The sequence below is a fragment of the Alternaria metachromatica genome (genome assembly GCF_023757995.1).
Source record: "Alternaria metachromatica strain BMP 0045 chromosome Unknown scaffold_2, whole genome shotgun sequence".
Lineage (NCBI taxonomy): Eukaryota > Fungi > Ascomycota > Dothideomycetes > Pleosporales > Pleosporaceae > Alternaria > Alternaria metachromatica.
In genome coordinates this window covers 1,376,994-1,404,969 of record NW_026055493.1, presented here as the reverse complement: position 1 = coordinate 1,404,969, position 27,976 = coordinate 1,376,994, and the positions used below count along the sequence as shown (strand labels likewise).

The following is a 27,976-nucleotide window of genomic DNA, read 5'->3' as shown; positions in this document are numbered from 1 at the left end:
GTCCAAATCCGTCCGTCAGCACCGCGAGATGCTCCTAATGGGGAAACAGGGAAGCACCTATGTGCAGATCTTCCTCGCCCCGTTTCCGGTGAGGCTCCATTTGGTCTTATTGACAGTGCACGGGTTCTCCGTCACACTGGTTCCATCAACCTTCAGCGCAATGGCAATGTCCCTGCTGTTCGCAAACTCGGTCCTGGCCGCGAGACGAACCTCACCACCACCACTAACAGTACCAGCCTTGATGTTGACATTATAGCAGTTCTCAAGCAAAATCGCGTTGTTGCCCGTGTTGGCGACATCGATCGTACCGATCTCCGCACCTCCAGACGCAGAGACACAGAAGATGCCGCGGCCGCCACCGCGAGCCTTGACGCGGTTGACGTAGATGTTTGTTCCGTATCCGCCGTTGACCTTTCCGGCTTCGTTGGCGAAACGGAGAGCCGCGTAGCCAGTGCCAGCGCCGCAGTTGTCGCAGTCCACGGTGCCGACCTTCGCGTTGGTGACCTTTTGGAGGAGAAGACCGCATTCTCCGACATTTTTGCCGACGACCGAGCCGATGTCGAGCTTGTCGATGTTCCTGAACATATGAAGTCAGCGTATGTCTTGCATGCAGTTTGTGCAGTCATATTCTTACCATGTCTCAACGCAGTGCGACGTGCCGCCGTTGCAGGTGATGGTGCCCATCTTGACGTTTGTGTTGGCCGCTCGGTCGCGGTCGAAACGGATACCCATTCCTTCCTTGAGGTTGAAGTTGATGGTGCCTAGGGTGAGGTCTTTGGTGCCAGAGAAGCGCATGCCGAAGTACGTCGAGCCGGCCATGGTGAGGTAGGGGATCTTGACACCGGATTGGTTGGTCACTTCGATGTTTCCTCCTCCGCTCTTGGGGGCAGCAGTGATGGTTCCGCAGCCTTCAAACGTTTTTCCGCTCGTGATGGTGATGGTGCTAGCGCCGATGTTACCGGATGCGATAACGGATACACGCTGTCCACTGCTGATGCCATCGAGAGCGCGTTGAATAGCTAGACGGTAGTCGGAACCGGTGTATAGGTTTGTCGAGCCCTTGGTCGCGGTGAAGGAGCTGCCGGAGCCGGTAACTTTTGCGTCGGGAGTGCCGGAACCGCATTGAGCGGACGCAAGGGAGGCAAGCGCCAGCACCGCCGTGAGACCAGAGAAATGAACCATCTTGATCGCTCAGGTGAAGCGAAGAGTGAGGAGAGGATGCGATGAGGTTGACGCCGCTATTAGACCGACGAGATGCGCACTCCTTATACAACCCAGAGGCCATGGCGCTGCTCCACTCCTGCACTCCTCCCTCCCAAATGACACCAAGCCCTCGATATGACTTCCATCGGATCACCCTTACCAATTCGGAGCAAGATGTAAAACAGCGAGGACTATGAGTAAACCACCTGGCCGTGTCAGGCACACGCGTTTCTCATCCATAGCCCTCGCCGCAGTCCTGCCGATCAATTGCAACACCAGTTTTCGAATATACCACCTATCATACCAGGCACTCCAAACACTACCATGCCATCCCAAGGCCATTGGCGCGCGCGCCACTCCCGTTTCGAAGTTTCAGCTATCCTCTTAAAGGACCAAGCTCCACAGATTACTTACACCCTGGGACAGGCGAGGGAAATCTCCACCACTGTACTACCCCGGAAAATGCTCAAATCAAAGTAGCTACATGTGTCTGTCTCATTTGCGTAGACCTTCCGCTCTACTGCACACATGATGTTGTGCGTTGTACGCAACAACCAATTCGGTGCATCTCTGCCCTTGTACCTGTTGGTTACAGTTTAAGTGATCGTCCGGGGTGCGTCTTCCCCCGCAAAACAGCCGTTAGGCGCATCACACGACGGCATCTACTCGGGTTGATTCACTCCGCGGGTGCTTCTCTTGGCTGTTTATTTCTCCGCCGCGATCATCTGTGCATATTGTTCCGCTGCCAAGGTACCAAGGTCAGCCATTTTGTTTCATCGCTTTCATGATGGGGTCAACGAGAGGTTTCGCACTGTGTTCTAGAACGAATCGATTGTAGTGCGAAAAGTAATCATTAACGATCTATCTAGATGCGCAAGAAGAAGATGTCGTAGATACATTACCGAAATGCGCGATTCACATGCCGAAAACAGCCTAGTGTACTGCCAGAGCATCCCTACTCAAACACATCACTCACGTACCTGGTCTCCTTGACCTTCTCCAGCCATTCCAGGGCATCTTCTTCAGTCTTGTCCGGGAAAGTATCCCTATAGATCTTCATACACATCTCCGCGGTGCTCTTGGCCAACTTGCTCGCACTACCACAGATGAAGACCTTCGCGCCACCTTCCCCGAATAGCTCAGCTAGCTCCTTCCGCTCGTCCCACATGCGATCAGGCACGCGTTGCGCTTTCTGGCCCTCGGGAGCGACTTTGGAGAAGCAGCCGCGTACGCTGACTACGCCATCAGCCTCCCATTGCTTCAACTCCTCGGAGTAGATGAAGTCCTTCTCGAAGTGACGGCAGCCGAAGTAGAGGATCGCCGGTCCGACCTTCGCGTTGCGAGCGTTCTTGATGGTTGCACGCTCCTGGATGAAGCCGCGCATTGGAGCGAGACCTGTACCTGCGCAAACCATAATGATGGGTACAGTCGGGTCGGTGGGCAGGTGGAAATTGATGTTCGTTGGACGCGGAAAGCAACGAATCTTCTCGCCTGGCTCTTGACGCGCTAGGTATGTGGATGCGACACCGTGGAAGCGGCGGTTATCTCCACTCCATGCTGCCTCATCGTGAACGTCGTAGGTCAGAGAGGCAATCAAACGCTGGGCGGTAGTTCCTTCGGGTGTTTGGATGAAGTCCACATTTGCGAGGGGCGAGGACGAGACGCTGTATTGCCGGGGAGATAGCGGCTTCAGCGAGTCAAGGTAAACTGCGAAAGATAGCTTGCAACCAGGGTGGTCTTCGAGGATATCCAGAATGCTGTAGCGCTTGGGTATGACCTCCTTCTTGTATATTTCGTCGCTTGCTAACTCCAATAGCTTGGCCCTTTTGTTTTCTGGTGTGGCTTCGGCAAGAGTCTGTAGCTGCTTTTGCGAGATGGGCGTGCTTAGCTCCACACGTGTCATTAACAGATCGAAGATTGAAGTTGGGACTTCGGTTGCGATGAAAGTCTTGCTGGTGCCTGTGATGGCGATATTGTCATCAGGCGATAGGTCGAAGCGCTTCATGACCCGCCTCACGTTGCAGATGCTGTTCATCGGCAGGATGACGATGTAGTCGCCGGAGCGATACGACGTCCCCGGTGGTAGTTCGATCTCCATGTGCTTCTTGGTAAGGCCAACCTCGCCGCCACCTAGGCTTTTGTTGACTTTCACTACACCGTAGCCGATGTCTTTGCCGCCCAGGTATGTAGCGAACTTTGGAGGCGTGATCTCAGCCTGTAGCTGTCCACCAAGTACCTTAGTAGTGGTACCGCTGGACTTGCGCAGATCACTCCACATCTGCTCAGACCACTTTTCCCAGGGACCCATTATGTCTCCCTTTACATTGACAAGACCAGTCTCTGTGAAGCGCTTAGCACCCATCTTTTCGAGCAATTCGTCGGTGAGTTTGGGAATACGATGGTATGTATGGGTCCAGTCGCTATTACCGACCCCAAAGACGGCATACTGAACTCCTTCAAGCAGCTTGGATGTCGCATTGTTCTCCAGCCAAGCAACGAATTTCTTCGCGTTGTCTGCTGGCTTTCCTTCGTATGAGGGCTCGATGATGACAATTGGCTGGTCTTTGGGGATGTGTTCAGTAGCCGAGTCGAGACTGGCGACGTTCGCGTTGAACCCGAATCGTGAGGCGTTGGTCTCCAAGTCCTCAGCATAGGATTTGCATGTGCCGGCGTTCGATCCGTACAGTATGGTAATCGGCTTCGCATCCCTGGTAGGTACATTCGCTTCTTTGGCCTTGCCAGATCTGTTGTCGTTGGCTTCCTTGGTAATGTTTGCACCGCCTCCAGTCCCACCCAGGCTAGCCATTGTGCGTCCAGGACGTCTGCGGACCTTGATCTTGAGATCCTTTGGTTTTTGTGTAATTGTGACCGACACATCTGGTACACGAGGTTAGCGCTGTCATACTCAAGAACATGAAAGCACGTACGGAGCTGGTATCCGGGGTCCGCGAGCTCAACTTGGAACTTCTGTAGGATGAGTGCGACAACCATGATCATCTCCTGCTCAGCAAACGTCCTGCCAATGCAGGCGCGTATACCATCACCAAACGCCTTCCATGAGTTCGGTGGAAGCTTCTCCCAACCACCGTCCAAAAAACGCTCGGGTCGGAACACGTCCGCGTCATCGCCATACACTTTAGGGTCGTGATGCAGTCCCTTTAGATTCATCAAGATCATGTCCTTCGGCTGCACTTCGTATTTCCCCTTAAAATTGTTAGACGCTAACTATAGTAGCCGTGAGGATGACTTACCGCGACTTTCGTAGGCTTCAGCGCATGTATTCCATTGATAGCAATGGGGCCGAGGAAACGCAACGCTTCGTAGATTGCGAACTTGATGTATTCAAGCTTTGGGACATGTTTCAGCTCCAAAGGACCGTCTCCGAGAACTTCGTCAACTTCTTGTTGAGCTCTCAGATACTTGTCAGGGTTTCTGAGTAGGTGGTAGAACAGGAAGCCCAGAGTGCCGCTTGTAGTTTCGTGGCCCGCAACCAGGAAGGTTACCATGTTGTATCGCACGGACTCTTTCGTCATCTTCTCTCCGGTCTCCTTGTCCACTGCCTCAAGCATGGGGTTGAGAAGGTCCTTGGCATCTGGCTGAGGATGAGCGATTCGATCAGCGATAATCTGGTCGCATAGATCATGCATCTTCTTCACGTTATCCTGGCGATGGGCTTCGGCGAAGACTCGGAGTTTGTTCTCGATAGACGTGCGTGTGGCTCGTCTGCCAGACTCCACCAGAACCTCCACCATTTGGTTGATGAAAGGATGCGCACTGTTGCTGTAGAAATTATTGAACCTGTAGCCAAACGCGCACAGGCCGATCATATCAAAGGTCAGCCTTGAAGTAGTTAGTCATAACGCCATTTGGTAAGAGATGGCTGATATTCACCTTGTGAAGTCATCGGCGCATTCTATCTCATGATCTGGTCCGAAACGGTCCCACCGGAGCAGCATCTGCGTCGAAATGTCCATCATGCCATCGAACATCTTGCGGATACCCATTGGCCCAAACACAGGCATCAACAGCCGGTGTGCGACGCCCCAAGCCTAGTGCAATTATTAGCACATCTGCGATCACAGCAGGCATGTCAAGTGTACCTTTTCGCCGGGATAAGCTGTGAACAGGCCATCTCCGGTCAAAGCTCGCACCTCATCCAGAGTAGCATTAATGGGCTTTTCGAACCTGTCACCGTCGCAGCAGTCGTTGATCGTATCATATGAGGACACGACGATGACCTTGCCGTCACGTCCCGGGAACTGGAGTTGATAGATTTCGCCATAGATATCCGCAAGTCGTTGGAAGGAGCCTGGAGCGTCGTTCGGATCGATCTCAGCGAAGTTGCCTACGAATAGGTGCGGGGGAGGCTGAGGAATAGGCAGAGAATCTGATGTATCGGAGGCCATCGTCGTGGTCTACGTGATGCAAGATTAGTAGGGTGGTGACAAGACCGGGTGTTTGGTTTCCAACGAGGAGGAAAGACCGAAGGACTTGGATTCAGCTGCTCATCGCTGGGAAAGAGCTGGACTACATATACACGGGTAGCAACACAGCGCAGGACATGTCAGCCTTGGGACGTCGGCCTCCCATGACAGCCCTCGACCGAGCCTTGCCATTTAATGCTGCCTAGTTGCTGACTCCGCAGGGATACAGAGTCCTATGGTGATGTAGTTACAGCCAATGGGGTCTGATTGGGCGTCACACTGTCCGTAGTCAGCAAGTTTGCGTTCAGCTCGGCTGTGCCAGCCACGCGATAGGCTCCTGAGTTGTGATGCATGGGAGCACGGCAGCATGCCGACGCTGCGCCTCGTGCGAACTGGTGACCGAGAGATATTGCGCGCGACTTAGCCAGATCACAGTACGCAATAGCCTTCGCTTGTCTAGAAACTGTCTACCGAACGGCCCGAGGCGCAGGGCCAACGACCTGTCCACCCCGCGCCACGCCGTAACACGCGCAGCGTTTGTTGTTGAGGGCCCCAATGGCTCATCAGGCGTGTTGAACATTTGGGATCTGATGAACTGGTGTTCTCTGAATTGTCGAGGTTTGCTCATTGGGGTAATAGACGGGAAAACATCGACGCAAACGCTGTTCGTGAGTTAGTGTACACGGCGATCGTCGCGTCTTCGCGTGACGGGGTGCTTCATTGAGCTCAGCGGCATCATTGCGACATCTTCAGCGTTTTCGTAACGATACTGATACTATGAGCTTTAGTGGTTATGCAACATGCACACTGTCTAGACATGTTGCAAGGCGAGACGGCGGTGCAGGACGCGCCAAAGCTCGGCCGGCTCAAGCGGCCGAGCGGGGCGCCACTTGTCGGTGGAGAGTACGAAGGAGCTCGTATTCCAACGTTGAACCCAGTGTTCACGATAAGAACGTTAAATGAGTCGAGGCCCAGGAAGACTCCACGCAGTAAGACCAGACATGAATCTATTCATCAGCCAGACGGCATGCATTGCATTAAGTGAGGTTGACCAGTGTACATATGAACGTCTCCTTCTCCCATGTCTGATACAACAAAACACCAGCCATCTGGTCGTTGTACCATTTATTACGGTTGATATGCACCATAATGATGTATGTCGTGCACAACTCACAAAGACTCAAGCCGCCTGTGTCTTGGCCTCCTTCTCTTTCTTCCAGACAGCGATGGTGGAACTGTCGAGGTGGATCTGGTTGTAGGTGCTGACATAGCTAGGACATTCGCCATCGTGGCGCGTGAACTTGCCAGATGCTTCGCCGATGACATAGTCGATCGAATCGCTAGCCTTGAGATCCAACATACCCCAGTGATTGAGGAAGCCAAGAGCAGAGTTGTACATGCTCTTCAATTTAAACCCCTTGGGAGCTTGGCCTTTCAGAAAACGAATGTAGATAGTGAGACGCTGGGTGTATACGTGAAAAGTGAACTCTACACGAGGTTGTAGAATGGTGGTACTGCGAAGCATCTTCAGCCAATTTTCGTTGGTGTTGGCGAGGAAGGCATCCAGTGCGTCGAGATACCCATAACTCCACCTCATTTGCCAAAGCACTTCATCCCAAGTGTCCTCGTGATCGCAGGCCATGCCGCATCACAATGGATGCTGTGTCCGCATTCGAAGTACGCTACGTTGGGCACATCGTCTTCGAGTACCTGACGGGAGGCGAAGTTGACAGTAAAGGTTGGGCAGTGTGCGCGTAGGCGGGCCAGGAGGGTGATGTTTGTCAGGACGTCCTCCATAGACTCTTCATCCCCACCGTAACCTTCCTCGAGTTCATCGCCAAGCTGACCGTGGTCCCAGGATATTAGCAGAAGCTTTGGAGCGTTCTGGTAATCTGCAACCTTGGGGTAGTATGCGCTGATGAAATGAGCGAGTGTTGGGAGTTCCACGCAGAAGCGAGATTGACGAAGCCACATAGGCCGATACTCCGTCCGAATCTGCTTGCAGACTTGAGTGAGCGCACGGTAACGCAGCGTGCTCAGTAGATGCGGCACGCTAGTGCTGTCACTTGCGACCTTAGAACGCTTGAGCAGAAGCGGTCGTATTAGATCATCGTCGTCATCATATACCCCTTCTTCGGCGAAGTGGTATATGCGATTGCGGATTTCTGCGAATAGTTAGCGAACCGAAGCGCTGTATAGGCAAAAGAAGGACATACCAGCAGGCAGCTCGAGGAATTGGCAGCAATTGAGCATGGGCTCGAACTTGGTCTTATCGCCAACCGTCTTGCCACCCGAATTACTGCTGTTGCCCTTCTTGGCGTCGCTTGTCTGGAAGTTCTGGCCTTTGCCTCTGTATATCGGTCAGCTAAGGTGTAGGGCGATATGTGAAGGTACATACGCGTCGGAAGGCATCTTCACTGTTGAACCTGAAGAGACCTGTAGAGAGGGGAGCGCAGTCTTCAGGTTAGGTGTCAAGCGGGGTTGGGTAAACAGCGAGAACAGGCAGCGAAATGCGCCTTTGTTAGTCGCGGAAAGAGCGCACGAGCGTGACGCGATTTCCCGTGACCGATGACGCACTATGCCTACACCGTCTCGTGGGCGCAGACCTCTCGGAAGACCCCGCTCTTCTTTTTTGAGAAACGAATTCGATTCTAGAGGTGCCCTTTAAACTCTAGGCACTTAGGCGGAATCCTTAGTCCTCCCCTCCGATCTTGCTGCGTCCTACTCGTCTGCCAGTCTTAATTCCAGTAGGCAAAGGCCCTTATCCGCGTAGGCTCGACGAAGAGGTCCTTGCTCCCTAAAGTTATTCACGAAGAGATTTGTACCCCTGGGTGAATCGTACTAACGCTGCATAGACACCAGCATGCGAGAACCACGGCGTGGGGGCAGTGACTGACAGTGTTGCGTGTTTTCACCTCAAGCGGTTCTACATTCAAGGCCATGCCCGGCGTCGTGGTGTGCAGCGACGACGCGTGCAAACAATAGGCGCCAGTGACTGCCTCCTCAGGCGTGGCAGTTTGCTTCCACCCCATACGACAAACAGTCGCATCGCTGTCTCACAACACATCCTTTTCTCTTATAAACTCCCCACGAGTCTCCAAATATCCCACGGCGACTGACAATCCTGTCACTGAAAAGTGAACGCGGCGGTATGGCTTTGATCTCGACCTGCTCTTATTGGTCGGCTTGGCAGGTGAAGGCGACCACATACCGTGGGTGACAATAGAACAGACAATGGGCCATCCATACCAGCCACCCGCATTGTTTCTCCTTCACCAAGTAGTCCTACTCCTTATGGCGAAAAATCTTTTTCAAGCTCTGCTGCAAATTTACCACCGACCTCACTTCCCAATTACTCCAAACACCGACCTCCAGTCCAAAAGATTGCGATCAGCTGCGAGCCGGATCTTTCAGTCTGACAACCACGAAACTGCACGCATCAGCAAGGCATCTCAGGATGTTTGCGCAAGAGTATATCCCTTTTGCGACAGGCACAGCACCGTCTACGGACGAGCGCGGTATTCCACAACCCACCCATCTCGCGCGCAAAGCATCATCCGCCAGCAGTGCGTTCTTGCGAGAGCTTCTTGGCCCGGAGATGGCTCTCTCGATCATGCCTCCTGGCTGCCGCACCATCGCCTTCTCGCAGTGGGGTGGCTTCACTGCAGCGCCCGAGCAAGTCACACCGACCGGAGAGCTCAAGGCCTCAGACCTGTACATGGATCGCGGGATGACATCCACCTTCAACCCTCCGACGTCTGAATGGTGCTATTTGGGTGTGAACCAGCCAAAGCCAGACCCCAGATACAACGTGCAACCCATTCCAGACCTTCGCAAGCGCAAGCGGAACTCATCAACAAGCATCGCGACTGTGAGCGAGCAAGGCGATCAGGGTGCCAGACCCAAGGTAAGGATATACATCACTGTACAAACTGAGTGTGAGACAAACGCTGACTTCGTATCTTCTTAGCCAACGGCTTCGCCCGTCCGTTTTACCAGGCAGACACTGAAGCGAGTGAACACCAACTCCGAGCTTACAAGGTCGTTCGAGCTGGTGTCCATTAAGGAAGAGAAGAAACCGACGTTGGCCGAAAAGTTCGCGTTCGAGGGACTGAACTGTGAGGATCTTCCGTCGGCATTCGACTCCGACGACGAAGAAGAAGACTACGACATCCGACATGCTCGCTGATGGAAGCATGAGAGCCCCTGAGCACGACTGCCTGCTCCACGATCAAGGACCGTCGCATAGGGTGGTCTGGAGGTGGAAAGCATTCATGGAACGAAAGCTTATGAGCGCATCGCATGGGAGTTATTTCCGTTGCAACGCTGGTTACATTGTTCACTGAAGCGACATATGGCTTGGAGGATGCGATGACAGGAGTGCAGGATGAGGCACAATGGATGAAGATGTCCCGCTTGCCGGCTGGTCCGAGCTCTCTTTGGATTCGATGACAGCATCGATCATCAGCTCTAGCATAACTTTTGGCTTGTACATAGACACCCGCCACAACAATCAATTGCATATCACAGCCATGGAACGAAGTCTACTGCAGTGCACCCGTGCATTCTCAAGATGTACGATGCAAGCCTCATGTCGTAATCTACCCAAATGCAGACCCTCGGCGATCGCGTCCGCACGACAGGCACGCTGCCTACACACGACGCGCCCCGCCCTCCTCCAATCCAAACCTCCAAGAACGCGCGATCGCGGCCCAAAGAGCGACGAAGACACGCAGACTGACTTCAATGCTCTCGATGTCCTCCGAAACACCGTCGCTCCCGCCACATCCATCGATGCGTGCACAGGCGATGGCTTCGCGCTCAACAATCAGATGCGCATTAGCGGATGCGGCATTCTCTTGATAGGTGGAGAGGCATATCGATGGAAGCCCTGGCTACGCGAGGGCAGGAAAGAAGGCACCGTCGCTGAAGGAGGCACCGGCGATGATGCAATGACAGGCAAATTGCTGAACGCGAAGGGGCAATGGGAAGTGCAGGAGCAGGCTTGGGGAGTGTTGGAGTTATTATATCCGAAGCCTGGTACGTTTGTAATCGCCTGCAATGAATGCGTGACGAACGTGGACTGACAGCGAGCGACAGATCTACTCATCATTGGCACCGGCCCCAGTACCGTCCCTCTTGCGCCCGCGGTTCGCAAGTACCTCAACGACCAGGGAATCCGATTAGAAGTCCAAGACACAAGGAATGCGGCGGCGCAATTCAACCTACTTGCGACAGAGAGGGGTGTGGGACAGGTTGCGGCAGCGCTCATACCCATCGGTTGGAGAGAAGGACGATGATGCTCGGACTAGCAGAGGGCATACCACTGTCCCGTTGGTTTCTCCAAACGGTCACGCTGTGGTGGCTCCTTGACGCCTTGGAAGACCTAGGAGCTGACTTAGACCTTCCGGCTGTGAACGACTCCAGGTCGATGGTCCACCACTCAAACCATGGAGGGTAGTCTTGTTTCCAGGCAAGCTGTAATAGGGCTAGCGACACGTCACAGTACGAAGACATGAGCGCGTAAGTCAACGATTTTATGAGACATGCCCGCTAAGTTGAGCACGCTCATTGTACTATTTGTATACATACATTCCATTGTTCTTAGATGATCCTGGAACCGACCTGTACATATAAGTCCTTCGTGTCTCACTTTTACCTCTCTCTTTGTCGTACTTTTCATGAATTCCCAAACTCGTTCCTCGCGCTGCTTGCTTGTTCTGACTCCACCAGTTCTATTTGCTAGTCCGGCCGTCGAGCAAACAAACGCTGTCACAATCACAGCCGCGACTCCCTGCCCCAGACCGCTCCTTCCGACTTGCGCTTTCTTAACCCACCACGTGGCCCGGCGATATCGCATAACTAGCAAGCCAATGTCGCTTAAATACGTGACCTGCGCACTATCGACCTTCCTTTCCACTCTCCTCAATCTAATCACTCGAAGCTGTGAACTAATGTCTGACGCTGATATGCACGGAATAAGGTGGGGCTTTGGTAGGCGCGTGGTAATTCCTGATGAGGAAGCAGCCATAGGCGACACTACGCCGCTACTCGGTTCGGAACGCTCTTACCGCAGCGAAGAGGGTGGAGGCGACTTTCCGCCAACCATGGATGGCAATGATGCTTCCGCCGCCACGTCTTCAGCAACACCACGTCCGGTGACTCCCTTTGTCGCCGAACTACCGATTATTCATAGCCCATCGTTACCGGCAGTCATACACAGCTCAGGCCCTAGGCTGTCCGTCCTCCAGTCGTTCAGGCTTAGCAAGTTATACCGCAATCGGTTCCTATCGTCTACAGAAGTGTCCTGCCATATCGACCACTCCACAGCGCAGATGGAGTCGCAAATTCAATATGACGACAAGAGCCTAATAATCGAAATACTGTCACCCGTTCTCGACAACCTGAAGGAACTGAAGGCGTTGACACCCGAGAGTCTACAGGACCACAATCAGACCCTCAACAACGAGACGCACGCTCAGGTTCTTAAGCAGAAGCTGTTACCCATAGGTCAGCTTATCGTGGACTGCCTGGAAACAGTCCCACTGGACCACCGGGGTTGGTTGGAGGGAGCCATATGCCATCACATCGCCGACAATTACTGGCCGCTGCCTGTCAACTTCTTCACCCATCTGAAGATTCAGGAGAAATACCGCAATGCGCTCTTTAGGTTGGCGCAGCGCACACCTGCCGGGGCCATCGAGCCGCATCCCAACAAGGACTCTCAGCAGCCTCAAGCACCAGCTATCGAGCCTGATCCGCCCCAACCATCGCTGGACCCGAGGGATAATCCGGACACGCCACCATTCCCCAAATCGACCGCTGAGCAACCTCAAGCATCAGTTATCGAGCCTGATCCGCCCCACCCGTCGCTGGAACCGAGGCATGATTCGGATACCACTGCACCATTTCCCGGATCGTCCGTTCATCAGCTACAATCATCAGTCGTTCAGGCCGCTCCGGGCTCTGGGGACTTTCTAGATCTAAACTTTTACGAGTTGAGAGCAGAGGCTATTGAAGAGGCCGATGCGAGGGACTTGGACAACGTATAGTACCCAATGGTCAAGTACCACCTTCTGCCTAGTCTTCCAAGGCTGGACCGAAAGATCCGGAAATGTCAAATGCCCATGTCACTCTTCAATCCTCAATGTACGGGCTATTGGGACGCTTCTTTCGAGATCAACAACAACCAAGTTCAATGGAAGGTAGTGATACCTCATGTACGCATCGTATGTGAAACATTTACTGACTTTGTACATTCATCCTTAGGCCAAACCTGATCCTAACACCATCCTTTACAACTACATGCTGCCCCCCGATCATATGACCAAATGTGTCATACCATTATTTGCGGCACGCGGCCTGCTGCCAGATCTTGAGCTCCGCGTGGCCACGAAGATGAGCCACGAGTATCAAGACTCCAGGCAAAACCTGAGTGCAATGCTCGATTATGACATGCGTTGTTGCATCCTCTTTCTGACTCGCAAACGGCCCGATCTCCAACCATTCGAAGTATTGTGGTGCGCTGTAAGTGGGGTTCTGAAGCTGCACAAACCCTCGTTCGACAGATACGCTCAGGCACCTGCAAAGATTCGCCAAAGGGTCAGGCGAGACGGAATAGCAGCGTTTCAGAGAATGATAAAAGCCCCAGATTTCGACCACGTTGATCAATACCTTTGGAACGCGATGAGGGTGCTTGAGATCTATACTAGACCTCTGGTTACAAACGAAAGTGTATTCCTCTGGATCGATTCCTTTCGTCTTGAGAACATCGACGTCATCTACGATTTACGCCTAGATGGCGCGAAAGCTCGAAAGAAATTGTTCGATTACCTCGAAGAGAGGCATCCTGGTCGCGAATCCATATGGCACAGCCTCGTGCAGAACTTCCACAGCCATGATGTAGTCAAATTTCCAGAGTACGCTACTCGACCACGCTCAATCGAAACCATTACTACCTGGGTATATTTCTTCACAGAAGCGCGACAGCGTGTTCTACTGAAGGGAATGGACTTCGACGCATTAGTCCTCGATGAAGCTGTAGCAGCTGTAGCAGCGGAGCAAAAGAAACCGAAAAAGAAGAACAAGCCGAGGAAACGTAAAGGTGCCAAATCGGGGGAGCTGCCTGATGAGAAGGAGCTGCCAGTTGCTCAAGAGAAGTGCACATCTCATGACCTTCCTGTGTCTCTTGAACAACCTCCACAGAGGGACGACACGACACCGCAAGAGGAGTCTGTAACTCAAGAACAACACACATCCCCAGAGCAAGCTATACCCCAGGAAGAGCCCCATACCAAAAAGCAACGCTTATCTCGAGAGCTATCGACTACGTCTACACCTTGTGGACCTACACCCCTTTCAACGCTGGAAGCGAAGGAGGAGAGCGAGCAGAAGCAGTCAACAGAGCAGTTAAAGAAGCAAAGAAAGAAGCAATCGAGATGGGAGAAGAAACATGGCAAGGCAGGAAAATCCGACGCTACTAAGCAGGCAGCCTCAATCACGGTGGAGGAGTCTTCGCCATCCGTTGTCGCGAAGGCCGATGACGGTGGTGACAGTGTTACTGGAAACGCCGACAAGGATAACGACGGTGTTATTGGCAGCAGTGTTATCAACGACGGTGGTGACCTTGGTGGCTACTTGTCTGCGGCTGATTCGGTTCCTAGCGATGAAGCGCCTACCAATCAAGAGATGGTTCCAGAGCATCCAAGCAACAGATACGAAGTTTTGATGGCCAAGCCGTCGAAACCCGCTAGGAAGTCAGCCGGAAAGCTAGCATTCCATACCGATAGTGAAGATGACATGAAGAAGGCCATGGAGGAGAGTCTTCTGAATGACCCGGGTAGCTGGTCAAAGGTGCAAGGGCGTGCGAAACTGCGACCAAAGCAGAAGCAGAAACAGCGCATCGACGATCGCAAGAGTATCCAAGATGCGTACAGAGAGAAAGGCTATGCAACTGCTGTTACCGATGCACAGTTGGACGGGGCAAGAGCTGAAGTGAAATCGAGAGAGGTACGGGCGAACTATCTCAGATCCAAAATAACGAGCTTGTCTGCTCTAATACCAGGTGAGGGCAGCGCCGAATCAATCAAAGAACACAACAACACCGCTCGCGGGCAGCCTACTTCCTGGTCAGCGCTTTTTAAGCCTACGGAGAATGACACAGGGCGCAGTTCCCCTCGAGACGCGACTCCGTCTACGAATGCTGTCGACACGCAACCGCGTACCGCAACTGCCACGGAGAACCGTGAACCCATCCAGGAGAGTGCACAATCCGCGAGCCCTCACACTCTTGCGGAATCAAAACCAACCGTAAGGCAAGATGAATGCAAGGACTTAGAGCTGTCCAAGGTTGTTGCCGGCGCGGTATCGACTCCCACATCAGGCACAGAGAACAGCGAGTCCATCAAGAAGACCGTACGGCCTGCGAGCCGTCACAAGACTATGCAATCACAACCACCAGTTATTCAAGAGAGTCCCAAGGATTTGGAGTCGTCCAAGGTCGTTGCGGGCGCAGGAACGACCTCCACATCAGGCACAGAGAAGAGCGGTTCCAACAAGGAGACAGTACAGCCTGTGGATTCTCAAATAATTGCGCAACAAGGACGTCCGGCAGATAAGGGGGTATCTGGGGAATTTACGCCATCTCGAGATGCTGCGGGTGCGGGATCGACTTCCACATCCGGCACAGAGAACACCGGTCCGATCAAGAAGACGGTACTGCCTGCGGACCCTCGAGACATTGCGCAATCGGAACATCTGGCAGAGAAGGAGAAACCCATGGACCTCGCGCCATGCGAAGATGCTGCTGGTGCAAAACCAACTCCTGCGCCCAGCGCAAAGAACGAAAGCTCCACCACAGAGATCGCACAAACTGTCGACCCTCACCCCTTTGCGCAAACAAGGGGACCGATGGACGAGGAGGCTCCCGAAACTCGCCACAGGCGTAGGGCCAGCTCGCCGCCATCTGTGAGTTCCCACGCTCCTGCGCAATCGCACCCGCCGGTGGACGAAGAGGCACCCGAATATCACCACAGTCATGAGGACGGTTCGCCGCCTCCTGCGAGTCTTCACGCTTCTGCGCCATCGCAACCACCGGTGGATGAAGAGGAGCCCAAGGACTATAACAGCCATGAAGAACACACAGAATCACTTCCGGAAGATGATACCCCAAGCCAGCCCTCAATCGTGGTGGACTCGACCATGTCGCATGTGGAGCAGTGGCTTGCAAGCAAATATGCGGCTGCCTTCGCCGGGCTCACGCAAGCGGAAATAGACGATGCGCACTGGCGACCTCAGCAGTCAGCCGCGACTTAGAGGCAAGGATAATTGAAGGCTTTTTGACACGACTGGGACGGAAGAGAGGGTAATGAAGGGCGGTAATAGGGTGGTGGAGGAACATGATAGCATGGTCGCGCGCCAATTTTTCACCGGTACTTCCGGCACATGGCGCAGGTGTGACAACGTCACATGGAGGGCTTAGAGGTATCGAATAGAAATCTCAACTCAAGCATACAATCTTCTAGACGTGCATCGTATATCGTATCGTCGTAGCGCCGGATCTAGTGTAACGGGCGGGCGATGCAGGGGTTTCAGGGTACGCGAAGTGGGTACCCGCATCTCGTTCCTGAGTGCACAGCCTCCGTCTCGTAGGGCTATCCGCGTATTCGTCTCGGAGTGGATCACTACATGGGTCTCTTGCGCTTTTGGGTGCAGCTTGCGATGGACGCAGTTGTATAAGGAGGAATGATGTCTGTGATGATGGATTTTACAAGCCACACATTCATTGCGTTCGTCTTCTTCCTGTCGCTTTTCAATACATACTTCCAGTTCTTCTACATTCGTTTACGACAACTGCTCGTGCACTGCGGAACGGTGTGCTCCTTCTCTCCCTGCGTCAACCTTCTTAGGCATCTTCAGCCAAACTTTATCCCCAAAGCATCACAATGGCAGGCGACACGTCAACAGACACAGAGGCATACGCTCTCTTCCCCTACGAGCCCAGCAAGGTCGGCGCCATCCTCTTTGCTGTTCTCTTCGGCCTAAGCACAATCTACCACCTTTTCCAAATGATCCGAGGCCGCGCATGGTTCTATACAGCTTTTGTAATCGGATCAATAAGTACGTCTCTCCTTCTCTCGTCCTTTAACAGCCCACCCCGCTAACAATCTTCAACCAGTGATGACAATCGGCTACGCAGCCCGCTACCTCTCTGCGCAATCCCCCTCCGAACTCATGCCCTACATCATGCAATCCCTCTTCATCATCCTCCCGCCCTCGCTCTACGCCGCAACAATCTACATGATCTACGGCCGCCTCGTCGTCTTCGTAAACGCCGAACACGCTTCCGTTATCCGACCTACGTTGGTAACCAAAATCTTCGTCTGCGGCGATGTCGTTGCATTTCTCATGCAATCTGGCGGTGGCGGCATGATGGCACAGGCTGACATGGCGGATATGGGACAGAAGATTATGCTGTTGGGACTGTTTGTGCAGTTGGCGTTTTTCGGCTTCTTTGTCGTGGTCAGTGCCATATTCTATTTCAGGATGAGGAGTGCGCCTGAGAGGTATACGGTGCCGAAGTATGGAAAGTATGCGTGGCCGACTTTGGTAAGTTGCTTTTCCTTCTTCTCATCTCCTTCGTCGACGAACGATGTACTAATTCATGGCAGTACAAACTCCTTGCCATCGCGGCTGTTGTCATCATCGCTCGCTGCATCTTCCGTGTCATCGAGTTTGGACAGGGTCATAGTGGGTATCTGGCTTCGCATGAGGTGTACATGTATGTTTTCGATACGCTGCCTATGTTCTTGGTGCAGGTCTTGTTCCATTTTGTACGCGCGGATGACGTGTTCGGAACGAACCACCGGGCGGTGAAGAAGTTGGATAGTGAGATTATTGGATTGTATGAGAGGGCGTAAAGGAAATGTTGCTGTCTCATTGTAGTTTAGATGATGTTACGGGCGTTGGTATCGCGTTTGGGTTTGGCGTGGCATGATTACGGCGTTTAGTTGTCCTGCGGCTATGACGACCTTGTGTATCTAGAAATCGCATTGAATTTTTGATAGACATCAGTGCGTACATCTTCAATCTGCTGTTGTGGTGTTTAGGGGAAGTCGCCGGGATGGAAAGTTTCGCTCGCCGAGTGGGCCGAGGTTCACACATCGGGTTAGCACCAACCCGTTTCTAGCTTCCTCGTATCTCGTTCTTCGTTTCTCGTTCGCGTTGCTGTTGTCCGCAAAGCCTCTCTACTACTTTTTCCTCGCCTATCATATCAATCCCTTGATGCAATTGGCCAATTCCAATGGCCCTGAAAAGAAAAGCGCACTCGAAATCGCGGACGGGCTGTGCCACGTGCAAACGCCGCCGGATCAAGGTACGAAGCACGTCGTACTACAACCTACGTTCTGACGCGCGATAGTGCGACGAAGCAAAACCGCGATGTTCGCATTGCGTGAGGCATGAGGTTGCCTGTGTATACCCAGAATACATTCCCGTGCGCGCCAAAAGTTCGATTGAACACGCGTCTTCTCGTGCTCAAACACCGGCAACTCCGAACGCATTCCAGCTAGCGTCCCCTCAGAACGACCCTTTCGCAGCGAGCACACCATGTTCGGAAACCCAGATCATCCCCTCATTCTCTCTGAAAGATATGTCCCTATTGCATCACTGGACAATGGCTACCAGTCTTTCCATACTACCCGGCGTGCCGGCAGTCACCCAGCTGTGGCAGGTGGTCTTCCCAGAAATAGCATACAAACATGCATATATGATGCACTGTCTCATCAGTCTCTCCGCTTTACACGTTGCGTATCTCAATCCTGACGACAGACGCGCAAATCTCCACATCGCAGCGCATCATCACACCGTCGCTCTCAGCGGCTTTAGAGCAGATATCGACACGATTGGCCCGCACAACGCTGAAGCACTCTTTGCTACTTCAACGCTAATGTTCTTCTACGCTTTCTGTACCTTTTCCAAACTTTCAGATGCCAACGCGGACAAACAGCAAGATAACGACAGTGCCAACGATAGCCTATCAATACGGACATCGCGTATTTTGGGTGCAGAATGGATACCTCTTGTGCGCGGTATTCAGGCTGTGATAGGCCCTATCTACGAACATCTCAAAGAGGGCCCTTTACGATCAACTCTCCATCTAAAGGACTGGGATGATATGGATCCCGACAAGCAGCCGGGACCGGATGATCAGCACGTGGTGCGCATCAAGCAAACGTGGGCTGACGATGGAAATAAGGCAATATACGACGAGACGCTGTATCTGTTGAGGAAGATGAGTGCATGGGTCCTTCATTTCCGGAAAACCTGGGAATATCAACAGGAGGAATGGGGATATAACGGTAGTTGGTCTGCTGTAAGTTGCTAAATCTTGCTCTCCAGGTCTGCCTGACACTTTTACTAACTCACGGCTTTTGTCGCTATTGAAACAGCCGTTCGTTTGGTTATCTTTAGTACCGAAAGAATACTTCAAGTTGCAGCAACAACGGCAGCCATTAGCTTTACTCATCTTTGCTTACTTTGGCGCACTGTTAGAACAGCTTCACACAGGTTGGTGGACGGCAGGTTGCGGCACGAGCATAGTAGGTGTAGTAGATGACTTTCTAGGATCCTACTGGGCCGAATGGATGGAATGGCCAAAACAAGTGGTCAATCAACAGCAACAGCGGCAAAGCTCCGAGAAGCAAGGCATCGACATCCACTAGATCGAGAGATGCGTTCTCAAGCCACGATACCCAACGCCTCGTAAACCGTTGCGATAAACTTCGACGTTCTCGGATTGCCCATACCACCCTTGCCATTCTCATTCGTCTGCCCCAACCCGGCTGCATCCATCTTGTTCATAACATATCCAAACGTCATCTTTCTATCCGCGTCAGCGATAACCCGGCTTCCGCCCCAACCACCCCAAGTCGCCGCCCGTCCCAGTGGCAGATCGGCCATTATGCTTCCTTCAGCTGGCAGCCCAAATCCCAGTCCAAGGCGGACATTCATCGGGATAACAAGGTCCTTCTCGGCATGTTGCTGCGTCGAGAAAATCTGATCAAGAGTCTTGCCAGAGAGAAAAGAAGGGTTTCCCAAGGAGATGACGGACATGAGACGAACGAGAGCGCGCGCATTACTGTATCCGTTCGCCGCACCAACAACTGAACCCCTCCAGACTGGTTGGTTGGCCCAGTCAGCATCCATGCCGGGGTTTATGCCCATAGATTTGAACATGAGGCTTTTTGTGTCAAGGGCCATGCCCTCCATATTCTCTTGGTGTTGTGGTGGGGGAATAATATCGGCGACTCTGTGCCACTCCTTCTCCGGGACACCAAGTTGGAAGTCCGCCGCAAGTGGACGAGAGAGTTCCTCAGCGATGAACTCTTGCATCGGCTTCCCGGTTACCCGACGGATCAACTCGCCGAGGAGATGGCCCATTGTGAGTCCGTGGTAGCCGCTCGCGGTACCGGGTTCCCACCATGGCGCCTGTTGCTCCAACAACTTCGTACTCTTTTCCACATCGCACACATCCTCGATCGTAACGGTCTCCTCCCACCCACTCAATCCACTCGCATGCGAAAGAAAGTGGCGAACTTCCACACCTTCTTTCCCATTCGCGGCGAATTCAGGCCAGTACTTGCACACCTTCTCGTTCGGATCCAGAAGACCCCGGTCGATGCACACGAGTGCCGCCAGCGCGCAGATAGTCTTGCTAGAAGACCAAATACATGTTATAGTGTCCTTCTCCCATGGCCGTGTTCGGGCTTCATCTGCGTAGCCGCCCCAGAGATCAACGACTTCTTTCCCGTCGAGATTGACGCAGATGGAGGCGCCCAGCTCTTCTCCCGAGTCGAGGTAGGATTGGAAGACGGACTTGACTTTGGCGAAGCGAGGGTCGCATGTTCCTTGGACTTTGGCCATGGTGATGGGAGGGGGTAAAGAGTAGGCTTGGCTGGTATATCGTGATGCGGCTGTATCTTGCTGATGATGGTTGTGAAGACGTAGTATAAGTTTACTCGTAGATCAGATGCTCGAACTGTGAATGATGCATTTCTGTAACCAGACGAGCAGTACTTGTACTTTCTGAAGTTCACAATGGCATCGTCTCCCCAACCTGACGGGGATGAACCCACTCGGTCCGCCGTACAGCGTATAGCCATCGGCTGCGGAACGTTCGTGTTCCGATCTCGGAACGCGGACTAACAAGGACGACGAGATTAGACGTGGTATGAAAGCGCCCAAGTAACTGCGTTGCGCTACATCTAAGCGTAGTCTTAGAGTTGCCGCATCCTGCTGCCGCTGTAGTCGGACCACTCCTCGGCCGACGCCAGCTCTCTCTTAGCGGCATTCCGTGGTTCCTTGTGCGGCGGCTTCGGTGGTACTCCCAGCTCCACTACCCAGAAATGCTCCGCACGTCCACAAGCTGCGGAAGCGGAGTCGAAGTCGTCCCGCAATTGGCATCAATTGGATGCATGGCTGCATATAGATAATCAAATTTTGATTGAGCGCAAGTGAAAAGTGATCATCTAGGTACTGATGGCATGTATGTCATTTTCTGGCACGGGAACACCAGCTTCTTCAGGTTTCACACAAGCATCGTTTGATCACTCTAGACACTGAAAACCACTTTTCAATCTGCATAATACTACTACATCCCAAGTCCGTGAGCACGAGGAGAACCGCAGATCCCCATACGCCTCAACACCATCACACCGTGCCATCTCCACTCATCCTCGTCCCATGTCCCTACTTGAGAAACTTACTAACAAGCCCCTTCCCACCCTTGATCAAATTCTTAACTTCCCTCTTAATATCATCCGTCGAATTCCCGCCCTGATGTCCCGGCTGCATGAATCCCCCACCAGCACCGCCCTCCCCACCACAATGGCCCTGACCGCCACAAGTACCACCAGGGCAACCTTGGATGAAATGCTCAACCTCACCGCAACATCTCCCACACTCGCCCGAGCCCATGAATGGACCTCCTTGACCCCATCCCACGCGCATAATGCGGGCTTTACGACCTTCCCATCCAGTCTTCGCATCGGTGGCGTGGAAGCAGCCCCAGACCTCTGGGCCGCCGGGCCCGTTGACTAGGACGAAGTTGCCGTGACCTGGACCATAAGGCGGAGAGTCATCGCGAGCGGCTTTGAGAAGGGGTTTGTTAGATTTAGCCCAGGAGTGCGGGTCAAGCGGGTGGCCACCGGTGTAGTACAGAATGTTCATTTTGTACTCGTGTGTCCAGCTTCCCGCGCAACTGTACACAAGACCCATCCAGCGGCCGTCTGGTGAGCACAGAAACTGCGGGCCCTCGTTTATGCCGCTGGTGCCTGAGAACTCGAATTGTAGGTCTGGCGTGCTGATGCGAATGGGGTGGCCTGTACATTCTGTCGGCGAGACCATTTCGATGATGAAGATTTCTTGACGCGACTCGTCAGCGTGCGTACCGAGGGGCCAGCCTGAGTAGACGAAGAGCATGGAGCCGCCTAGTGTGACGACTGTACCGTCGATTGCCCATTGCTCTTCGGGCAGACCGCCTAGCCGGCCGAAGAAATTCCATTTACTTGGCTCCAGAGGGTCTTCTTCTGAGGGTGGTCCTGCTAGGACAAACATGCGATGCGACTTGTTGCCGTGCTTTGGGTCGTCGGCCGCGAAGTAGACATACCAGCGGCCGTGGATGGAATGAAGTTCAGGTGCCCACAGGTCGGCGGAGTAGGGCTGGTCTGGAGGAGGACGCCAGATCACGTTCTTCTTGCATTTCTTCTCAAAGTCGAAGAGTGAGTCCGCGGACCAGATCTCGATGTGGCCGCCACAGGTGAAGGTCATGTAGTACGTGCCTTTGTCCCAGAGTACGTACGGATCCGCACAGCTGCTACTAGTGATGGTGAGGATCGAGTCGTGGTATTGCGGTCTTTGTGCAGGCCATGCTGGCTGCAGTTGTTGCGCCATGTTGTCGTGGCTCTTCCCTTTTGCTCCCGTCCCAGACTTCAGCGGCTAATGGGTATCGTTCGGAAGGGCCACACAATACGTGAGAAAAATTGATGCGTTCTCGGATGGAGTAAAGGTACCAGCTACTGTAGCAAATCTAGATCGTTGACTGCACTATCAGCGGTGGCTGTGCCCATGTGACCTCTGCTCCAAGGCGCACGCGCGTAACAGCTGTATGATGACGTCATCGCGTACACTCATTTTCTTGGTCCAGTACTAAATAGCCGGACTGCTTCACCTTAAGCAGGTGCGTATGGGGACGGACCGAAAGGCTGTGGAGGTGTGATGCGGAAAAGTTGGCAATTATTGCCGAGGGGTAAACAGGGTCCAATGTGGCAGTGAAGTGGGGGAAGGTGCAAGCCACAGGTCTGGTTGCCACGTTTTTGCAGGCACCATCGGTATGGAAGGGTGTTCAGCATCCTTGACTGTGTTGTGATTATACTGTTACCTAAAGGTTCTTCCTAGCCCGGCTACATTACTATACAACAGTCCGTCCATGATCATAGTACCTCATAACTCAGCCAAAATAGTCCGATTATCCAAGGTGGCTGGAGCGCATGCCCGAAAGTCATGACCACATTAGAGCCCGGCAGAAGCCCATGTATCCGTCACCGCCGCAATAAACACTAATAATGTTTCCTGTAAAGAGTCCAAATCTTTACATGCTCTGGTGTCCTGCCCTTGAGTCGAAGACTGGGTATCCAGCATTGCCAACGACTTTAGTCAAGAAAGCAGAGATCGGCGCGCATGTCGTAAGGCATTGTGAAAGAAAAGCACCGTAAACGCCGTGCCAGATCCAAGATGACCGGGAACGGCAAGTTCGAGTCCAATAAATAAGTTGCGTTGAAGGTATATAGTGTGATGGCGTTATACGTTGAATGAGTGTGCGTCGGTGTTTCACACTATAGCTCTGTCTTGAGCGTCTGGTCGACAGTAAGTTCGCCAGACTCGATGCGGTCTACGCGCAGTACGAGCTCCTGTGCTACCATTAGTATGTTGAACTTCACGGTTGCTGTTGAAGCGCTTACCTTGAGAGCTCTAGCAGTCTTGAATGCAAGTGGCGGAATCCTGTCGCGACCTCCACCGTTGATGTCGACAGCACGCATACTCTGTCTGCATTCATCGAGCACCTCTACTACGGGAAGTGCGTGCTTTTTCAACGCAGGGTTGGAAAGCTGGTTTACAGCATCATAGGTCTTATTACCAGTGTCGTCGACTGCTTGCGAGATGTCCTGGATGTACTCGTAAATTTGTTGCTCGTCACCGGGCGTAGAATCAGGGTTCGAGCGGATGAGATTGACAAGCGGCTGTATGCTCTGGACGAGGAGTGCGGTCTGATCTTCAAGGTAGTTCTGCCAACGTTAGTAGAGGTCGACTACTGGTATTGGTTGGAATGTACCTTGAAATCGAGCATACCGCTATCGCCTGCGCCATTAGCACCATTCATGGCTCCGCTTTGCCCGTCGTATCCGCTGTAGGGAGAGCTGTAGGTGCTGTACCTGGTAGTATCACTGCTGCCGCCTTTGCTGCTACCACTACGCTGGTGACCGTATGCCGAGGTCGCACCGCTGCTGTTGGTATTGTCGTTGGTGTTGCTCGGCGAGTACGCACTGTAGTTGTTGTGTCCAGCCGGCTTTAGTGGCATCGGCCTATCAGCTTCCTCATCGTCTGCCTCAAGCTCGTCTTCTGGTGTGGGTCGTACTTTGACGTGTTTGACTAGCTCGACAACAGCTGTTGACAAGTGACTAGCTGCAGCGTCCAAAAGACTGACTGGTGACAGTCCGCCAGATGCCGTGTGGTTCTTGGTAGCAGTGATGAGGTTGTTGGCCGTAGCGCTGACACGAGACTTGAGCTTTGCTTGCTGCTTCTCAGGGCTTGCGAAGAGGTCGCCGCTCACACTGCTGGTGGGAGACTGGACTTGTGACAGAGAAGTGCTGTCAATGTCGCCCGTAATGGCTCGTACACACTTGACGACATGGCGCATACTCTCGAGAGTCTGCTCTGAGTTTGCTCTTCTCGCAGTCTGTAGCAGTTCATCTATGCTCAACTGGAACTTGGTGATGTGAACATCCTTGACCAATCCGTCTGGCGTCGTAAAGGCAGCATCGCGGGTGATGTTGGTTTGGTTCAGGGACATGAGCTGTTGTAAGCCCATAGAAGATGCCTTGAGGTTTCGCAATTGTGTCTTTGCCTTGGCATATCTCGATTTCCAGTCTTTGAGCTCCGCCTCGAGTGATGTCACTTGATTCGCCATCTGCTCTTCCTTTTCGGCCGCGGCATCGCTGCGGGCAGAAAGTTCTTTCATCTCCTGCAAGAACATGGCTGCGTCTCTCCGTACTTCTTCGGCGACCTGCTGTTGTTCACCCAACTCCCGTTCAAGCTCCTCACATCGCTGTCGCCATTCACCGTCTCCGTTGTCATGCGCTTGCTGAGATGCTCGAGACTGGAGATCTGCGATCTGTGCACGGAGGCTGCTCTCGACGTCTTCGTTTTCGTTGCGCAATCTATCTATCTCGGAACGAAGTGAAGAGTTGAGATTCTCAGCCTGTTGGACCTTTTGTTCAAGCGTACTCCGAAGTTGGTCCCACTCGGCACGCTCGGAAGCCGAGGCACCGTCGCGTGTCTTGTCGGTATCTTGAAGTCGCTGCAGTTCGTCGTCCTTGTTCCGTATGGTGGTTTCCAACGAGCCAATCTTCTCCTGCAACTCAGCCACTTGGTTTTGCAGATCTGCGGTCATCTTTTCCTGCGCCATGCTCATACTCTTCGCGCTCTTGTTCGTTTGCCGCCTGGCAGCAGCGCCTTCCAGATTAAATGCATCGTCATCATCTGCTCCGCTGTCATCGTCATCTTCGACCAGGGTTCCTTTGTTCGGCACAATCGTGTTTGACTGGAACGTCTTCGGCAGTGGCCGCCCGAACGAGCCGCCCGACCCATTTGAACCGGGCCGCAGCCCGCCTGGTGGACCTGGGGGCCCTCCTTGGGGTCCGCCCATGGGTCCGCCCATTGGAGGTCCCCGATAGCCTGGCCCTGGCGGAGGTCGTCCGCCCATGCTATTCGGTGTGCCACCTCTGCTCGGAGGCCCTCTGTTACTTATGCGACTCGCGATGCTGCCGTTGGGGCTCGAGGATCGTGGGGGGATGTCGCCGCCGGTGAAGCGCGGGAATCTGCGCTCGAGTTCGTAAAAGACGTCGGTCGCGAGTTGACGGAAGCGCTCGAGAGGCAGCGTGGAGAGCTTTTGTCTCGCCTGATTCCGTTTTGGGTGGAAGTTGTTCTTGGGTAGGAGGTATTTGGGGGTGTCGTTGCCAGGCGCACCTGGGCCTCCCCGCTTGCGGTCCTGCTCTCTGCGTATCGACTCATCATATACGTCGGTGCTGAGCTCCTGGAACTGCACAGCAGACAGGCGGGTCAGCTTGTCCTTGGCCCGGCTCGGGCGCGGGTTGCCCTTCTCGTCATTGAGATACGGCCCCAAGTAGGCCTTGAGCACTCTAAAATGTTCCGACATGGTCTCCTCTAGCGCTTGCATTTTCCTAGGGTCTATCATGGGCCGCGTGTTTTCACTGATGCTGGAGGCGTACAGGCCCGTACCGTCGCTCGATCGGCCTACTGAGCTGGGCGGCGAGGGGTTGCCATTGCCGGTGCCAGGGCGCATACCATTGAGCATGCCGCCATCGGGGTTGCTGGGCCCGTATGTGTTGGGAGGGATGGTCGGCGAGTACGGATTGTCGCCGCCAATGTTCCGGTAGCCGTTGATGGGCGACCACTCTTGGCTGTCGGTGGAGAGGGGCGATAGGGCGCCATTGCGGGTGTTCATGGCATTCATCGTGGTTGCGTCGCGTTTCACCCCGCGGGTTGCCGCTGTCACAGGGATCGTATCCGTATCGGGGCGTGTTAGTGGGCTTCAGATGGGAGCGAAGGTTTGCAAAAGCAGAGAGCGTGGCGGGCGGCGAGGGCTGCTGGTGAAACCCTAGGCGTGGTAGGAGTCGACGGGCGTTCGGCAATGTTCCGAAATGCGATGCGGTGAAGGAGCGAATGCAAACAAAGCAGCGCAGCACGTCAGCCAGCCAAGAGAGTGGAATGCACGCCAGCGGTCTAGTCAAAGAGGCCGAGGTGCGGTGCGAAGAGAGCGACAATCAGAACCAGAATATTACTACGAGTATGCAGGAACCCAGCAGCCGGGGCCATTGACACTTATGAGGCTGCCCGCTGCTGTTGTCCAATGTCGGTGATGCTGCCCCTTTCGCGCGGCCTTGGCTGGGGCATTTAGGCGCTAACTAGCAGCCAGGCGGGCGGCATGGCAAGGGCGCTCAACACTGAAGCCGTCGACGCTCCCTGTGGTGTTTATAGCGGGACCTGGTAATAGTGAATGTCGCATTCAGCCTGCCCTGGGAGTCCTGTCCTGCCAGTCTTATGGCAGGCAGCGGTACCATGAACGTCGTGATAGAGGTCCGCGTTTTACGAAGAGATTGCCATGGCCATCCCGGCCGTCGGGTCTGGCCCGGCGATCATGGGCCAACACTGTGGAGACTGAACTAATTTCGTACAGCGAGTACGCAAATTGATGGGGTATAGAACAGTCTATCATATACAGACTACAATGTAGAAATAGAACATATGATGCCACGCGTCTCGCTGGTGGCTGTTCCCAGCCGACGCCTCTCCCGCTCGCTATAGAGCAAGTGCACCCTTGCCAAGCCACAGCACGTGCGCATCTCAGTCACGTGTCAACCGCCGACCCTCGATCTACTCCGAACCGTCCCTAACGAGCTCTCTTGATCTTCGAAGGCGCTTGGTTCCGGCATTCTGGACAGAGCCAATCCCCCAATGGCTCTTCCTTGATGCCCACACACTCCCAGTGGAACCACTGATACCGACAATTGTCGTTATCGCAGGCCACCATATCGCCGAAGCTAACGCGCTGGCATGTGCAGTACTTGGTGTCATCCGATTCATCTTCCTCTGCATCGCCGCCCCCCATGCCTGACATATCTTCGTCTTCGGTGCCCGCTTCACTTGCCACGCTCTCATCGTCCGCCGTCGTCGATGGCGATGCTCGTGACCCGCCCTTGCGGCGTTTCTTGTTGACCCCAGACTTGGCGGTAAGGGCCGCCTTGCGCAGCGGTTGCTGTGGTTTCGCCTTTTTCACCGTGAGTGCATTCTTCTGCGGCCGGGGTCCTACGCTGCCTGCGCGCGATCCAGGTGTGGACGGTTTCGGGGTCCCGGGCCCTATAGACCCTTGCCGGCCCAGGTTTGAAGATGCTGCAGGGAGAGGGCCAATGCTTCCTGTCGGTCGGCGACGCTTGCTGTCGCTTCCTGCCGAGAGTTCACGCTCCTGTCGCGCGTTCGCCTGTATGGCACTCTGC

General features: G+C 53.7%; 11 protein-coding genes across 11 annotated transcripts; 5 read left to right on the top strand and 6 right to left on the bottom strand.

The window, feature by feature from the left end:
• Nucleotides 1-57: 57 nt before the first annotated feature.
• On the bottom strand, nt 58-1,182 carry J4E83_001296 (uncharacterized protein; the record flags this gene model as incomplete). The annotated part of the gene is made up of 2 exons (XM_049328253.1): nt 58-577; nt 635-1,182. 2 exons carry the CDS (start codon nt 1,180-1,182, stop codon nt 58-60), a joined length of 1,068 nt encoding a protein of 355 aa, XP_049192771.1.
• Nucleotides 1,183-2,158: 976 nt separating this feature from the next.
• Nucleotides 2,159-5,609, bottom strand: J4E83_001295 (uncharacterized protein; the record flags this gene model as incomplete). The annotated part of the gene is made up of 5 exons (XM_049328252.1): nt 2,159-4,080; nt 4,131-4,407; nt 4,455-5,043; nt 5,095-5,252; nt 5,304-5,609. 5 exons carry the CDS (start codon nt 5,607-5,609, stop codon nt 2,159-2,161), a joined length of 3,252 nt encoding a protein of 1,083 aa, XP_049192770.1.
• Nucleotides 5,610-6,807: 1,198 nt separating this feature from the next.
• J4E83_001294 (uncharacterized protein) lies at nt 6,808-8,039 on the bottom strand (the record flags this gene model as incomplete). The annotated part of the gene is made up of 4 exons (XM_049328251.1): nt 6,808-7,213; nt 7,309-7,792; nt 7,844-7,977; nt 8,026-8,039. 4 exons carry the CDS (start codon nt 8,037-8,039, stop codon nt 6,808-6,810), a joined length of 1,038 nt encoding a protein of 345 aa, XP_049192769.1.
• A 1,045-nt stretch (nt 8,040-9,084) lies between these two features.
• J4E83_001293 (uncharacterized protein) lies at nt 9,085-9,816 on the top strand (the record flags this gene model as incomplete). Its single annotated transcript, XM_049328250.1, has 2 exons — nt 9,085-9,534; nt 9,598-9,816. 2 exons carry the CDS (start codon nt 9,085-9,087, stop codon nt 9,814-9,816), a joined length of 669 nt encoding a protein of 222 aa, XP_049192768.1.
• Nucleotides 9,817-10,159: 343 nt separating this feature from the next.
• Nucleotides 10,160-10,927, top strand: J4E83_001292 (uncharacterized protein; the record flags this gene model as incomplete). The annotated part of the gene is made up of 2 exons (XM_049328249.1): nt 10,160-10,667; nt 10,728-10,927. 2 exons carry the CDS (start codon nt 10,160-10,162, stop codon nt 10,925-10,927), a joined length of 708 nt encoding a protein of 235 aa, XP_049192767.1.
• An 807-nt stretch (nt 10,928-11,734) lies between these two features.
• J4E83_001291 (uncharacterized protein) lies at nt 11,735-12,679 on the top strand (the record flags this gene model as incomplete). Its single annotated transcript, XM_049328248.1, has 1 exon — nt 11,735-12,679. One exon carries the CDS (start codon nt 11,735-11,737, stop codon nt 12,677-12,679), a length of 945 nt encoding a protein of 314 aa, XP_049192766.1.
• Nucleotides 12,680-13,313: 634 nt separating this feature from the next.
• J4E83_001290 (uncharacterized protein) lies at nt 13,314-15,941 on the top strand (the record flags this gene model as incomplete). The annotated part of the gene is made up of 1 exon (XM_049328247.1): nt 13,314-15,941. One exon carries the CDS (start codon nt 13,314-13,316, stop codon nt 15,939-15,941), a length of 2,628 nt encoding a protein of 875 aa, XP_049192765.1.
• A 629-nt stretch (nt 15,942-16,570) lies between these two features.
• On the top strand, nt 16,571-17,545 carry J4E83_001289 (uncharacterized protein; the record flags this gene model as incomplete). Its single annotated transcript, XM_049328246.1, has 3 exons — nt 16,571-16,745; nt 16,804-17,234; nt 17,297-17,545. The coding sequence occupies 3 exons, from the start codon at nt 16,571-16,573 to the stop codon at nt 17,543-17,545; spliced, it is 855 nt and encodes a 284-aa protein (XP_049192764.1).
• Nucleotides 17,546-19,364: 1,819 nt separating this feature from the next.
• On the bottom strand, nt 19,365-20,549 carry J4E83_001288 (uncharacterized protein; the record flags this gene model as incomplete). The annotated part of the gene is made up of 1 exon (XM_049328245.1): nt 19,365-20,549. One exon carries the CDS (start codon nt 20,547-20,549, stop codon nt 19,365-19,367), a length of 1,185 nt encoding a protein of 394 aa, XP_049192763.1.
• Nucleotides 20,550-21,374: 825 nt separating this feature from the next.
• Nucleotides 21,375-22,577, bottom strand: J4E83_001287 (uncharacterized protein; the record flags this gene model as incomplete). Its single annotated transcript, XM_049328244.1, has 1 exon — nt 21,375-22,577. The coding sequence occupies one exon, from the start codon at nt 22,575-22,577 to the stop codon at nt 21,375-21,377; it is 1,203 nt and encodes a 400-aa protein (XP_049192762.1).
• A 941-nt stretch (nt 22,578-23,518) lies between these two features.
• On the bottom strand, nt 23,519-26,436 carry J4E83_001286 (uncharacterized protein; the record flags this gene model as incomplete). Its single annotated transcript, XM_049328243.1, has 3 exons — nt 23,519-23,593; nt 23,645-23,968; nt 24,016-26,436. 3 exons carry the CDS (start codon nt 26,434-26,436, stop codon nt 23,519-23,521), a joined length of 2,820 nt encoding a protein of 939 aa, XP_049192761.1.
• Nucleotides 26,437-27,976: the final 1,540 nt, after the last annotated feature.